Consider the following 15,874-nt stretch of genomic DNA (forward strand, 5'->3'; position numbering starts at 1 on the left):
AACATAGTCTACCTTTGTCTGCAGTGTTAAATAAGCTGACTACATAACACTATCACAGGGTTTTTTTCCAAACCAGTTCCTCTTTTTTCTGCACCTTGTTTTAGAAGGATCAGCAAGAGGGTTCTGATACCAGTGTGTACAACAACAACATTTCAAAATTACCATGCTCGACAGCCACAAGAGAGAGCTTCCTGACCTGGTCACCATCCAGCTGTGAGAATGTGCTCCACTTGCTCTCCACTAAATCCTTTCCTTATTTACTCTCTTCAGAATTCAATGAACTGTATTAATTTGGGATGAGCTGTTGGTTAACTAACCTCCTGATATTAACCACATGTTGCTTAAGTAAGGTCCTTTTAATGAGCACTTCAAATCACCATTAAGGGGCCCCACATTTAAATTGCTTTCATAATTTTTATATCAATTATGGAATTTCTTTCTTCTAGAGATTGAATAGCACTGGATGAAGAACTGCCTTAGGTAGCACTTGCTTAGTGATGCTCCAGGGTACAAAAAGAGACATGCAGGTTGGGTCAGACCTATGCTCTCTCTAGGCAACAGCCTTTGGGCTAGATTACTAATAATTATTAATAATGTTTATCTATTTGCAAATGCTTTTAAAAAACCCTGTTACTTACCTTCTTGCAAGTCTACATACCATATCTTTCATCACTTTTGTAAGTAAGTTCTAGGAACCTATTTTTCTTTTAATGTTACGTAGAATTAGGCCAAAGTGATACTGTCAATATTTTCTCTCAGATTATACCAATTGCTGTGATTTAAAAAATTACAATAGTTTTTTCATATCTTCATCAGTTTTACTCATTATTTTGAGCACTTCAAAGAGGCAATCTATCATTATTTATCCTGTGCATTCTTTTTCATGCATTCACACCCTTTGCTCCCTGTTTTTTTGCTACTTCCCTCAGATTAGAGGATCATTTATGGCAATGTCATAGTGGCACAAAGATGGGGTCACCGCTCCACTCTCTGTGATTTGTTGATCTTTTTTTGAGACAGCAGCTGTTGCAGATTTACAATGAAAATTCTGGTAGGAAGATCCTGACAGATCCAAATCCCTTAATGTTGAGACTATTCCTTCACATATTATAACAAATCCAGAATACGTATCTCTAGTCAGACACTCCTCCATGCATCCACATTATTACTTGAGGTACTAAAATAAAGTAGCAGAGTGGAAAAGATTCTGAAATGGGAATGACATATATCTGTCACTGCTGAAGAGTGGCAGGAAAAAAGGGGTCATTTTCAGACCATAATGAAAATAAGACTTACCGAGACAGATTCGTTTATAGTATTGGCGGAGGAGCTTCCAGTGAACAAACACACACAAACCAATATGATTTAAGCAGAATGCTCCACTTTATTTACATAACCCAGTCCCTTATATACCTTCAGAGCCCTGCAGTGTGTGAACACCTTCAAACCATTGGTTAAATGCTGTAAATCACGAGCCAAACATGTATCACCAACACCCTTTCCACATGCTACTGTGCATGCAATATGAAATCATTGTCTTTCTCCAAAAACTCCTCCTTATTGTTGCCACAGGTTACAGATGTTTACATTCCTGCCTTCTGTCATCACTGCTCCGTACTGCCCCACAGCCAGCAAGTAGGTTTCTGGTTATGTCTGTGCCAGTCCTAACTGAGGCCTATTTGTATGATTTGTTCATAGTGTATCCTTTTATCAGCTAAGCACTCTACATTATAGTATTACTATGTGTTAAAAAAAATGGGATATGGAAGGAAAGCCCAAGCTTTAAAAGAATTATTCACTAAGTCCAGGCATATATAAGCATGGGTGATAACCCAAGAAGTTGATTTTTTTCCCTGTTGGTTTTTTTTTTTTCCCCTGAAGTAGGATAGGATATGTTTATTTCTTTAAATTTCTTTTTTTGTCTGTTGTGGTTTAGCCCCAGCCAGCAACTGAGTACCACACAGATGCTCACTCACCCTGTCCCCCACAGTAGCATAGGGAGGAGAACTGGAAAAAAAAGAAAACCCCATGGATTAAGAACAGTTTAATAATTGAAATAAAATATAATCATAATAGAATAACAATAATTGCAATGAAAACAAAGACAACCATGAGAGAGAAATAAAACCCAAGAAAGAGAACTAATGCACAGTAGAGTTGCTGACTGATGCCCAGTCCAGTCCCTAGCAGAGATCCATTGGCCAATTCACCCTGAGTTTATATACTGGAAATGACATTCTAGGTCGGGGAATAGCACTTTGGCTAGTTTAGGTCAGCTGTCCTGGCCATGTTTCCTCCCAGATTCTTGTACAGCTTCTCACTGGCAGAGCATGGGAACCTGAAAAGTCCTTGACTTACAGTAAGCACAAGATAGCAACAGCTAAAACATCACTGTGTTATCAACATCATTCTCATACTAAATCCAAAACACAGCACTATACCAGCTGCTAAGAAGAGAATTTTCTCCATCCCAGCTGAAACCAGTGGATTTTCCTGGCACTTGCAGAGCTGCCTCTGAAAGCTCCAGCATTGCTGAGCAGCAATGTCCCTGTCTGAAAACCTGCCAGGACTGATTCACAAATTAGGAATCATCCCCATTTATTTGACACATGAACAACATCAAGCATTGAGTGAAATGCAGATATCCCTCCCTTTTTATCCTGGTTTGTACTTAAGTAGGGCTCCTCCTTCTCTCACTGGATCTGACAGCTCATTGCTATGACCAGTGCCCTCCCAAGGAGGCAACAAAAAGCTCCAAGCATTGTCTTTGCTCCTGGATGCTGATGTAGTCTGATATTTTTTGCTGTTTTTATGATGATGCAGTATGAATGGGACCTGAGACTGGAATGCCATTTTCTGTGATTCACCCAAGCCACAATTCTCCACTTAGGCCCATGTTCATAAACCTTCAAATTATTTAAATTATATTTGTTTAGTTCAATATCCAGTTATATAAGGTAAAGTGAACAGCCACAACTCTCCAGCACTCCATTGCCTGTAGCCTCTGTCACTCTCCAGGGGCGACAAATTGCTGGGACAGTAGGCCAGGTCTCCCATATTTCAGGCCACTGTCTAAACAATCACCCACGTGGCAACTAATGGGTCACATTGGTCCTTCCTCTGACAACTGCATTTTCTCAAGGAACGGATTTAAAGCCTTACCTTCTGTAGATATTTGGTGCTTAAGCACCATTCTCCTTCTCAGTGTTCTTATTGAACAGATTAGGTAGTTCTTTACTGGCACAGTGTAAATAATTACCATTGATAAAGTCCAGTGAATCCCATTCTTATACATGTGTCCCTCCCCGCATTCCACATCTGCCTCTGACCTGCACACCCAGCTCAGCAGCAGGGACCTACAGTCACTGCTGAGACACAAGTGATGTGATAGGGGTTAGTTTTGCCAATATCATGGTGAAAGGTGAAGCCCGTTCTCTAAAATCGTAAGAGGATATCACAGTGGTGCTGTAACTGTCTTTTTCAATGCATGCTTTCTTGAGATTTTGCTTGGCATTAAACAGCTCTCCAGAACCCAAACATATTTAAAACCAAATATTGACAGACTGCAAAAATGATATGTAAAGGGGTGCTATAATACATATCTTAGTTTCAGCTAGAAAATACAACAAATTAAAAGGAAAAACCTCAAGTCACTTGGTCTTTTAATTAATTTTATTTTTCCCAAGCTCTCTTTTCATAGCTTTTTAAAAAATAAATCATACGTATCTTTTATCCTGGTGTTATAACATTTTAATAAAGTGCATGGAATTATTTAGTACACTGAGTACTAGCAAGTAGCAAGAAACTGCTGGAAACCTAAAAAAGCTCTATTTTATTCCAGTTTCCTTTGGACAATACTCTGGTGGTCTCTTTGACTGCAATGACAGCTTTTATTGTTGTTATTGTTGTACTATAACAGAGCTACTTGAAAAAAGATCCCTAACCACAACATTGGATGTCCTAAGTGTTATGGGTTGAATTCACGAGATGCCCAGAGCCTGTAGCTGATTTCACCTTCCAGCAAACCCCCTTCCTCCTGCCCCGTGCTGCACTGTTTGCAACGGCGGGCTATGTGCCAAAGATCCCTCCACCTTCCAGGCTGCCAAGTCAGGTTGTGTGCTCCTCTTGGGCTGGCTCCACGGCAGAGAGAGCTGCATGGCAGCCTCTCCACTACCCCTCACACACAGAAGGAAATAGAGGGGCAGCAGCAGCTGTTGCAGCTTGATGAGGAGGGAGGGAGCGGTTTCTCGGTGAGGGAGGAAGCTGCACCTTCCCAGCCATAAGAACTCCCCTCACTCCACAGAAAAAATGGTGAGCAGTGTATTCAGAGCTGTACAGGTGCTAAAAATGGCTGTCTTTTCTTTTGGTGTGTACAGTGAAAATTACACGAAGTTGAACATTTTCAGGGTGGATACTAAGATACTGCTTCACTGATGATGAATTTTTGCCTGGAACACCACTCACTGGGTAAAATCAGGGTGGAGATCTCGGTCTTCCTAAAGTCTAGTCTCCTTTTCTGGCCAGTAAGTTGACTGAATTAAACAGTCACTATTGACAAAATTATCTTTCCTGCTCTTTGTCCCACAGGTGCCTCTCTCCCCGTTGGCTGAGAGGGTCTCATCTGGTGGAGAAGACCTTTTCCGGAGAACCCAAAGGACAGCAACACTGAAGAAAATGGACACCGTGCCCAACACCAAAGTCAGCCCCAGGTACACATACCTGAGAGAGAAATGATTGATCAGAGCCTATTTCAAAGGCAACATTTGACTAGAAGGCATCAAGAACACATTCATATTCTCATGTGGTAAGGCTGAATAAGAGCACTCTTCAATCAAGGGGAATGACCCTGGAGAGGGGAGTTTGTCACCTCATCCAGGTCAGGTGAGTGTGGTCTGTGGACAAGAAAGCATCTCAGGCATTGACTGATCTCCTCCACCCCAATGTGCTTCAGTAAGAATAGCACTAATATTTTTAGAGCAATTACTCTATTTCATGCTTGCCTCATAAAAAGTACCAGTGATATCAAAACCATTTGACGGTATTTTTGTTTTACAGGCATAATGACAGCAACAACAGCAGCAACAATAACATCATTATGTTTTATCAGCAAAAAGAGTCCCAGCTGAGATTTTGTTCTTTCCTTCATGTTTTCAAAACATTTTTCCTGGGAGTGAGGGGAAAGAACAACGTGTTCTCCCATTTTCTTCTTACCCTTGTTATTCCATTGTTCATTTCTGATGGCACCTTTCATGAATGCAGCTCAGATTATTATTGTCCTCTAGCAATAAATTGATAAAGACAACACTGCACTTACCACTCTAGATAAGACTAACGTGCTTTATAGTACCTTTCCCTTCCATTTTATGGTCCAGCTCCAACATGAATAGTTTTAATAACCCTTCTACTTATTTACACATTACCACAGCAGAGAACGGGGGAAGCTTCAGCATGAAATTGAGGTTTTAATAGAACCTCAATATTTTTAGGGGAATAATTAAGTGACAAATATTTCCAGCTGATACCGAAACAAGATGATCACCTCCTTTCCTCCCAAAAAGAGATTAAATGAAAAGAGAATGCTGAAACCTGAACATTATTGTTAATATTATTAGTCAGAGTCTTTCATTCAGTTTCAGATCTTTCACTCATTTTCCAACAGGAACTCTTCTAGCAGTGCCAGGCACAGACACACTTAAAGAGCACAAGTTAAAGAGCGAATGGAGAAGAGCTGTTACCTGAGAGCACTGGAATCATAGAGTCTGCACGCTCCTCTTCCCCCACATCTTTTGCTGCCCCATTTCAGGCAAGTGGTATCTATGGCTACTCCAAAATACACTGGGGCAGGGATTCCCGCTGGGCGTATTTAACAAATAAATAGAGGCAAGAAAGTTACTTTCCAGAGTGATCAGTGCTGATCTAGAGACACGTTCGTGTAGGACATTAAATCATAGGTTCGAACAGCAATGATACTTCCACACTGTTTGCTGCTTTGAGGAGACGTGTCTTGTGCTGCCCAGGCACACACCACCCTTTCCTCCCTGTGGGAAGCCAGGGAAGCATAACAGCACATCAAAAAGCCTGTGGAAGCCAGCGGAAGGAGGGCTGGCCATGGTTTGGTTTCCTCACCCTGCGGGACACCTCTGGAGAAAGAAAAAGAAAGGAGATGCTTCTCCTTTCTTAAGAGCAGTGGAGCCTTTTCAGCTTGGGTGTAGGGAGTGTCCTGTGGGCTGGTTGTGGGGGGTGAGAAGGGAGAGAGACAGCGAGGCTGGGAGCCTGTAGTGGGGCTACAAGTATCCTACAAGTATCTTGAGATACCACTGTGGCAGGGACAAACCTACTGCAGTGCTGGTGGGTGATGGAAAGGAGAGGCCTTTCTTCACGTGCTAATGGGATATCCTGGACTCTGTGCCACTTGGGGAGCCACCCATGGTTGCTGCAGAAGAAAGCAAGCCAGGAGGGAAAATTCTTGGCCTGCAAAGGTGTGAGAAAGCAGCCAGCAGCTTGTTTGGATGCCATTTCATCCAGCTCATCTAAGTCTAACTGTATTTAAGTAGGTGACTTGCTATTTGTTTTTTTTTTTTCCTGTGAAGACATAGAGCATTTTGGAATCTCCAGTTCACTGGCATCTCACAATAGCCTTGATTTCAGTGACAACTTAGAGGTGGCTCTACCACAAGGCTGCAGGGAACCCTGCCCCCAGACACAGCTGTACTCAGACTAGTTCCCTTAGAAACTCATGAAAATACACCTGAAAAACAATCACACATTCTCAGCCATAGTGGTTCTATTATGCTTGTTGCTGATTAAGGAGAGACAAGAGTAATTTTTATGTTAGCTTCATAGTCTGAAGGATTGCTTGTCATCTCTATGGATATTGGCCATGTATGTTTTAATTATACTTAAGCCACAGCTATACGATTTAGCAAGCTATTTAGTTTTTTCAACCCTTTTTCCTATTTTTTTTTTAATTCATATGACATTTACTTGTAAGTTAGACATTGATCTTTCCAACAATCAGAGCTTAATTGTAAGATAAATGATTAGTGAGGAGTGTATTAAAACAGACTCAAGAGTTACTCAACAGACTTACCAAGTACTCTTATTGCCAGGGTATAGATACCAAGTGCAAATGATTTCAAGTGGGGTTTAATGCATCTGAAAATAATAATAATAATAAAAAAGGTGTTATATACAAATAAAGAATCAAGTGTGAATAATTTGAACACAAATAGAAAGCAAGAGAAAGGAAAGAAATGTGATCTTTTCCTCCTTAATGCCACTGACTAACCAAATTACAGAAATACATAAAAAATGTGATAAAACCAGAACAGAATTTAGGAATTTTGAATGTCTATATTCAATATCACATTTTAAGATGGTTGTGGATTTTCAGATGATATCAGCACTTAGGACTTACCCACACAGGACAAGAAAATTGGCTGTGAAATCACACATCCATTGGATAGTCTTACTCAGCTAAATACCCTCTGAATTTCGGGATCATGATCCAGGCTAGTACAAGGCATTTAGGCACGCACTTTTCATTGCACTCTATCTAGGATCAGGATCACACCTCCTGTACAGGTGAATCCTCTGACAGACCCTTTGCGTTTAGACTTTTCTGAGCTTTCAGGGGAGATCTAGCTCAGATCAGCCCTGCTCCAGCCTTTAGTCATCAGCCTAGTCCATTGAGGAAGGCAGAGGTGGTGGGCAGGAGATCAGCTGCCTTTCACAACCATGCTACAAGCAGTGTGTATACGGACCCACCCAAATCTGTAGGACTCACCTGCTGCTCCCTCAGCAGCTGCCAGGTGTGCTGTTTCCCCTACAGGTGCCAGACTGCCAATTACAATGCCTAATCCAGCACAAATCTGAGAACATCCTTGACTTTTGGTCAGTGAGAAGTCCCAGTCACGTGATTAAACAGGGACATGTTTGATATGTGGGGTGAGTAACATATGTGTGTCAATATAGGAACTGATAAAATTCCCTGTTGTCACAGTCATTATCTTAATTATAAATCAGAAAAAAAATTGGGCGGAAATTCAATTGTCACTGAGGATGAACATAACCCTCTGGAGACCCAGCCTACATGCTCTGAACTTGGATGGGCTCAGCTTCTGCAGAAATTAATGTAATTTGGAATATATTTTAAAAAGTAATAAAGATATTACAGAACTAGCTCTTTTGTTCCCCACCAGTGATGTTTTTAAATTTCACAGTGTAGCTGCCAGAACAACATTAAGAACCCATACTGTAAATGATATTTGGGTCATCTTCCCCCAATTTAGTGAAAATAGAAAGGACATAAAAGACATTTAAGGAAGAAGGTATCCTGGTGATGCATACACACATCTGAAGGGCAGGTTTCAAGAGGATGTGGTCAGAATCTTTTCAGTGGTGCCCCAGTGACAGGGCAAGGGACAATGGGCACAAACTGAAACACAAGGAGTTCCATCTGAATGTGAGGAAAAACTACTGTGAGGGTGACAGAACACTGGAACAGGCTGCCCAGACAGGCTGTGGAGTCTCCTCTGGGGAGATTCAAAACCTGCCTGGATGCCAGCCTGTGCAATCTGCTGTAGGTGACTCTGCCTTGGCAAGAGAGCTGGACTTAAGTGATCTCTGGAGGTCCTTACCAGCCCCAGTCATTCTCTGACTCTCTGAAAAAACACCAAAGTATCATAGTAAAAAAAAAATAAATAGTTGTGTGCACCTCATTTTATAATCTCAACACTTTATTCTCTAATGCCCTGGTCATGGATTATCATCACACAGTCTGTTGCACTGTGGCTTATACAAGCACTGCCATCCATGTAGGCATGACTGTAATATGATTTTAAGCTGTAAGAACAGTGACTTGCTCTCCTATCAGACACACCTTACACAAGCAAGCCTCAGTCTGGGGTTCTTCTAAACAAATCTGAGGGTATAGAAAGCAAAATTGGAAAATAAAACCAATAACTGGGTATTTATTATGTGTTTCATAGGATTTAGATCCCGCAGGAAAAATCTTCACTTTCAGATGGAAAAAAAAAAAATTGTTTGAGCATCTGTACTGTGTTTGCTCGGAAACAGGAGTTCTTTGTGCTCCTGAGTGATAGCCAGACCTCTCAGGGAGATCTGAGACTTCCTTATCACTGCCTAATCACCTGCTATTAATAGCTGGTGCTTGAACAACAGCTATCTGAACTACAGGGTGTTTTTCTACAAAACTTTAGGGCTTTCCCAAGTTCCTTGGCAATTGCAATTAGGCTAATACCACTAAAAAGATATTTCAGCAAATGACTCGGTCACGAGCTGTAAGCATATTTCAGTGGCTCCAGCCGTGTAAACCCTTAAAGAAAATGTCACTAAATCAAAAGGCTAAAGGGATTTAGCTGTGTTGGTGCTCCATGGCAGGTGCAATGATATCTGCTCATCAGAAAACATCAGATTGCTCAAGTGCTGGAATCTTAACAGAGTTGACTGAATATTGAATAATTTTAAAAACAGATCATTGGAAAAAGTACTTAATGAAGTCTGCAACTTGACCTTGGACTATTTGTTTTCAAAGAAAATTTATTTTCCTTCTGGTAACAGAAGCACACTTTCAATTCAGCCAGATTTTCAGGGAAAGTCAGTCAGTGATGGATTACAGAAAAGAGAAAAGTAAGCATGAGCTTAAAGTGGAATTGTACCCACAGGTCATTTGTAGTGCAGAAAAAAAAAAAGAGAAAAAAAAAAGCCAAAAGGAAAAAAGGGATTGAACTTTCTGAAATACGTTTTATTTAGCTGCATATCAGAGGTGGGTGCCCTCAATCCAGCAGGAAAACACATAACTTCTCAGTTTCAGTTAAATGTCTCTCAAAATAAAATGATTTTCAACACTAATAAAAGGTTTGGAGCCGAACCAATAAAACTGTTTTGCTGATTTCATATATAAAGTGTTTTAGTATTGTAATTGAAAACCTTTCTAAGCTTTTCTAAATAAATCCATTAAGCAATAAGGTTCCCAAAAGAAAGTTCTTAGGGCTGAGATGCGCTGGCAACACTGTGTGATTTAAGCTTGTGGGTGTTCAGTTATGAACATTTCCTCCCAAACACTTAATTTTTTATGCAGTGGAGACAAGAGGAAAAGCAGGAGGTTGAGCATGGCTACAACAGTTCTGAGGTCCCGTGTGGTACCCTATCTGTACACTTTCTACTCTATGTCTTATGGATAGGAAGGAGACATCACGTAGAGGGAAAGGGGAAGGAAACTGCATCTCTGCGTAGCCCTATGCCCATATTTATCCAGTGTGTCAGAAGCAACCCCAGAGAGAAACCTGGCATAAATACTGAAGGTTTTCCTGCAAACTCTCAGCTCGTGAATTGTCCTCATCTTGGCGCACGGACAGTTCAGTGGTGCATAAGCTTCAGTAAAAATTGTCTAAAATGGATTATAATATGATTTTTTTGGAGTGAAACCTTGGGGAGAGAGAGATATGCAGTGTGTTTTTGCAGTGCTCGACGGTAACCCCACAAGATCTGTGAGGAAAGCTGTGTGGCTTCACCTCAGCGAGGCACACACCTCACTGGCAGTGTTTGTCTAGGGCAGTGCAGAAGGATCCTCAGCCCAACCATTTCTGAGAGTCTCTGTGTGAATATTGATTCTGGTTCAAGGATTGTGATGGAACCATAGCTGAAATCACATTCTTTATTTAGTTTTTTTCCATATAGCCTATATTCTGCCAGTTCTAGCACTGGCTCTGTCCATGTGATATAAAGGCACCAGCAATGAGACAGGGTCTGTTCCAGAAAATTTCATTAAAAAACAAAGAGAATTTTGGGGTAAGAAAGTACAATTATAATACTAAAGATTAGTTAGCCTGGATTTACTGTTGTTTTGTTTGAGAAGTAGAATGTGCTCATCTGGAAATAATTTGGAAAAAGGAACTGAGTAAGAAAGCTTTCCAAAACAAAGTGGAGCAGCACTTGGAATCCAAAAATTGCGAATAAGTTGACAAAAATCCAGATTAAGTCCTGGTAGTATTACATGCCTTTTGCACTTTCTAAAATTAGTTTCAAAGCTTACACTCAGTGATGGACATAGTCCCAGCAGTAAATATGTATTGGAACAATTCCTTAGGAGAAGCATTTAATAAATCTGCGATTATCAGAACAGGAAAAAAAAAAAATCTCTTTCTAAATCAATCTTTGTCTTGAAGAGAAAAAAATCTAGAACAGAGCAATCATATGGAATAATAAAACTGGCTAGAGGGGAAGAGTTGAGGGTATATAGAGGGACTGGATTAGAATACCTCCATATAGTCATGCATCAGTATCCATAGGAACTGAGGAAACCTGGCTGTTCATATACATATACATATATGTGCCCTCACTGGCACATGCAGAGCTAATTTCTGTTTGCAGGGAGGTCATATAACACCATTCTGGTAATGTAAAAGGCATTACAGGAAGGGGATTTCGGTATAAACTATAACTAGGCCTCTTATATCATCTTTGAAAACAGAAAGATATTGCTGATATCATAAACATGTTGCACCGGTGGTAGAAAACTTGTTGTAAAATTTTGAGGATGCCTTTTCATAGTAAAAAAAAAAATATTTTGAAAGCTACCTTGAATAGCTGAAAACATTTCACAATATTAGGAATACTAGGAGGGGAGGGATACCCAGTCACATATGTCCAAACACCTCGAAAACATTTGGCAGTGCTGGCAGAAATGATTTCTTACCTTAGAAGTAGGATGTATCCCGGTGTGCCACCTACTGACAAAGTGTATGAAGTGATAACTGATATTACTAGAAAATACAGAAACATTTTTGGACACTCATTTCCTTTTTGACACGGTCCCACCACAGCTGAGGAGCTTTGTGAGGATTCGAAGGTTCCCACACAGCTGCAGTTAAAAAATACCTGGAAGAGAGCAAGTAAAAATGTATGATAACCTAAACAGCGGAGAAGTGGATGTTCAGGAATTGCACATCACGGTTTTCTGGGTAGCTGAAGGTTTAAATCCAAAGTGGGAATGTTTTGCAAAAGGAAAAGGTTTATTTATTGAGGGAGAAAATTATAAAGTATCTACTGTTGATGAATGTATTTATTACAGGTTTTTTCCAAGAGTCTTGGTAGCCAACAGCTAAATAAAACCCCCTCCAACATTCTCTGCTTGTGATTTCTGCTGGAAAGAAAAACTGAGAAAGTTTTAAATGTGGGTGGCAGATTGCTAAAATCACCCTGAGGAGTTTAGGGTTGTAGAGGACGGGCCTTAGTCAATTTTAATCCACTTACTCTGACAGACCTGGTTGTATTTGCAAAAAATATCACATCACACATGGGAATGAAAGACTGCCTTACAGTGTTTTTCCCACTGCCGTTGGATGCCTGGCAGCCAGCGAGACAGGCAGAAATGTAGGTAACTCCATTTTCTCCACAGATGGGGTCCCAGTCGTTGCTGGAACATGAGCAGCCTGCATTGCACTCCGAAAAAACCGCTTGCTCGTAGCCAGTCATCAGTTTAGTTCTGAGGAAAAACAGAAATTGCAAAGAAGTTTTCAAGCAGATGGGGAAGAAATCATTATCAAATCACGGGCTGTGCTCTCTGACAGGCACACCTGGCCAGACCTCCCCTCTGTAGCCCATTAGAGGTTGTCTCTTCACATCTATGCAGCACCGTAAATTCTTATTTCTCTGTTATCCAAAAGTTTCAACAATATCACACCATCTACTGTGAGATGGTAGCTACTGTATTGAGGGTGACAGCTAACAATTTCTATTCATGAATTTGCTTCTATTTTCTAAGATTTTGGTTACCCGAGGCTTGATGCAGTTTTAACAAAACTGGACAAATGGCAAAGAGGGGATTGAGTTCCTTGTAGGAAATGGTCTCTGTAGAAGTTAGTGAGGAGCTTATCAGAATGGGATTCATCCAGACTGAGGGTCCAACACCTTGCATGACAGCAATTTGCCAGCTTCAGCCACCTGCTGCTTAAGACACTAGTGGAGCAGCTCCTGGGGCAGCTGTGGAGTCAGTGCTGGAAACTCCTACCAAAAAGTGAGCTTTACAGAGTAATAGCATGGGCAAAAGTGATGCAAAAGTGACCCTTAGGTGTACCTCATCATTAGCATCATGGCTTACTCATGGTTAGCCCGTGAATCCTGAAGTTTTGGGTTCAAAGGCTATTAAATGACATTTGTTGTTCAGCACAGAGAAGCAAGGAACAATTAATTGAATCCCCACTCCTGAGCTCCTCACATTTCCAGAAATCATCCAGGCTCAAGGGTTGGGTCCCATGGGAATAATATTTAAAAAGTAGTCAGTCACAGTCATTAAAGTGTTCTGACACAATGTCCTCTAGTTTCTGGGAAGCATGTTTAGGTCCATCACTCTCTTTTCAACAATATATGCTTTTTGGAATGAAATGAGGAAGGAATTTGGTCTGCAAAAGCACTTGGTGCTGTAGGATGCCCTTGCCAGCCTACCCATGGTACGACACAGTCAGCCCGGCCACTTCTGAGTTCTCGCAGCCCATCGCAAACAGTGAGAGGAGCAAAAGGTAACCAAAGAAAGATGATCCCAGGGAAAGTTTTGCAGCCCCCAAAACACCGATTCTGAATTTTTTCATGACCAGTCCTCCAGAGAATATGCCAAAGGCCACAGCAGGAATGTTGATAAGACCTTAAATCAAACAGAAAAAATCTGTATTAATGAAAACCCCAGATCAATGGAATAACTAACCTTCCCATCCAAAAAAACAGCTGCAGCAATAAGATGAAGGAACAAAACATAAAAGGTCTTTAGTCAGGGCATTTTATTTTGTCCAGACTTGAATTGATCCTTGGACTGTTACCAAGGTGCTGGAGGTGCTTTTAAAAATTCCTCCCAGGGACATTCTTGATTGCTAGTTCTATGACAGGAATAAAGAACTGGATAAAGTTTAGCTAATGATCCTCCAATTTCTTAAACTCTTAATCTAGGTGGTTTTCTCCACTGTTAGTTGGTCAGCAGAGGGATCATTCCTAGAGTGTTATGAGATCTGGAGCGAGATCTGGAGCAAGATCTGTTTTCTCTCTCTCTTTTTCTTTTTTTTTTTTTTTTAATGCTTCAAATTGCTCTGTTTGTTTCAACTCTCAGTGTTGAAATCTATCAATCAGAGAGACTGTGATAGAATTAGTCAAAGAAAAAATAGTAAAAGAGATAGGGAAAGAGAAATAAACACTGTAAGTTCTAGTCAGTCCTCAGGAAGGGGGGTTTTGAAGAGGAAGGAAAAGAAGGAAGGAGAATGACCTTATTGTAGGGATAGCCACTCACTCAGGATCCTTCTCTAGCCAGGTCATTGCATGCTTTCTTTGGATGTATTCCCTATGCTCAGTGAAATCAAACTGTTCTTAATCCCCACTCAGTTTGCACATACCTGAAAGCTTAGCTCCAAAAAAAAATTTTAAATACAATTGGAAGTGCTCTACTGAATGTAGTGATTGTTTTCTGGACTTTCACTGGCCATCAACTATACTTGAAGATTTCCCCTTGCTTTGAGGAGCTTCGTGCCAGGAAATTCCAGCTTCTATCTTTAAGGAATTAACATAGCACAATGGATCAATACAGCTTTTCTGCATATATATACCTCTGTTGCTGTGCAACTAATGCTGCCCTGAAACAAGGCAGTTCCCTCTGTATTGGGTAGATGTAAACCTCTTTGCTGTTTAATGCTATTGAGTCCCTGGACTTTAGGAATGGAACTCAAGCCTGCGTGCAGGTTCAGCAACTGGGCATTTGAGTTCATGATCCTGAAGTCATCTACAAAAATGGCCACCATGGTACCAAAGGCTGAAGCAGCATCTCTCTTTCTTGTGCTGTACAGAATGTTTTGGGATATGGCTTGCCTTCCTTTTATTTAACACCAGCCTCTTCAGAAAGTAAGAAATCACTGGCAATATGATACTATTTTAGAGTCAGTCCTTTAGCACTCACTGACATGATCTTCATTTCATTGAAGTAAGTGGGATGCCAGCAAGGAAACAGATTTGTCTGATAACTTCATTTACATAAAGTATTTTAAAATTAATTCTCTTCTCAGTTACTTTCATGTGCTGCACATATATAGTATTTTCAAATTTCCAGTTAAGTGGGAATTAAGGTATCAAATAATGTGAACTTTCACAGTAACTCTTGCACAGATAAACTCAGAGCTAGCTAGTGCTAAGGAAGAAATGAAAGAACTTACCTGCTATAAGCAATTACTTAGTCAGACAAGGAAGGAGAAGAAATAAACATATCCTAAAACAATACAATTTTCCCTATATGTATGTACATGCCACTCCTAAAATGTCCATTTTAAAGATATCAAGAAGCAGATATAGCATTACCTATAACAAAGTTAGTTTTTGAAGATGTTTGCCCATACTGTTGTTCAATATACTTTGGCTTGTATGTCACCATGCCAATTAAAGAATTGAACTGAATGATACTTGCACACAAATACAGAATGTAAACTGGATTCCCAAAGAGGCTCTTCAGTGATGGAAAGAAGTCTGCAAGACAAAACACCAGAAATAACAAGCAGACCAGAGAGAGAATAACTGCTGTGAATAATGCTTTGTGACATGTTTGCACCTTCCGAAAAAAAGGACTGCAGAACATTTCAGAAGGAATCCATGAAGTTCCATGAAGCTCCTAAGAGCTCTCCCATTTCTGGATGGGGGAACAGTGGAGCAAAACACTAAGCATCAATATCCCAGAAGAGATATTTTTGTTTTCTATTCCTTCTTTCGGTCATAAACCAGGACTGCTTTGGTTTCTATGTGTCCTCAACAGCCACAGCACCTTTCAGCTTAATTTGGGGCAGAGAGTGCTCAGCACAGCTGACAGCAAGCACAGGCATAATGAGTT

The 15,874-nt window shown here is 40.6% G+C and overlaps 1 protein-coding gene across 4 annotated transcripts in view; it reads right to left on the bottom strand.

The window, feature by feature from the left end:
• The window catches only part of SLCO1C1 (solute carrier organic anion transporter family member 1C1), a 55,740-nt gene that overhangs the window by 23,161 nt on the left and 16,705 nt on the right, over positions 1-15,874 (bottom strand). For 3 of the 4 annotated variants that reach the window (XM_050325327.1, XM_050325330.1, XM_050325325.1), the window contains exons 9-15: positions 15,352-15,516; positions 13,468-13,663; positions 12,343-12,508; positions 11,720-11,901; positions 7,091-7,155; positions 5,736-5,853; positions 4,305-4,719 (exon numbers count right to left, since the gene is read on the bottom strand). In XM_050325327.1, the coding sequence (XP_050181284.1) occupies positions 4,497-4,719; positions 5,736-5,853; positions 7,091-7,155; positions 11,720-11,901; positions 12,343-12,508; positions 13,468-13,663; positions 15,352-15,516 (1,115 nt within the window). In that variant the 3' untranslated portion in view covers positions 4,305-4,496. Of the gene's footprint in view, positions 1-4,304; positions 4,720-5,735; positions 5,854-7,090; positions 7,156-11,719; positions 11,902-12,342; positions 12,509-13,467; positions 13,664-15,351; positions 15,517-15,874 lie in introns of those variants that run through there. The other variant, XM_050325329.1, reaches the window with a different exon arrangement.

Source organism: Myiozetetes cayanensis, unplaced genomic scaffold, assembly GCF_022539395.1.
Source record: "Myiozetetes cayanensis isolate MyiCay16 unplaced genomic scaffold, myiCay2020 scf3, whole genome shotgun sequence".
Taxonomy (NCBI): Eukaryota; Metazoa; Chordata; class Aves; order Passeriformes; family Tyrannidae; genus Myiozetetes; species Myiozetetes cayanensis.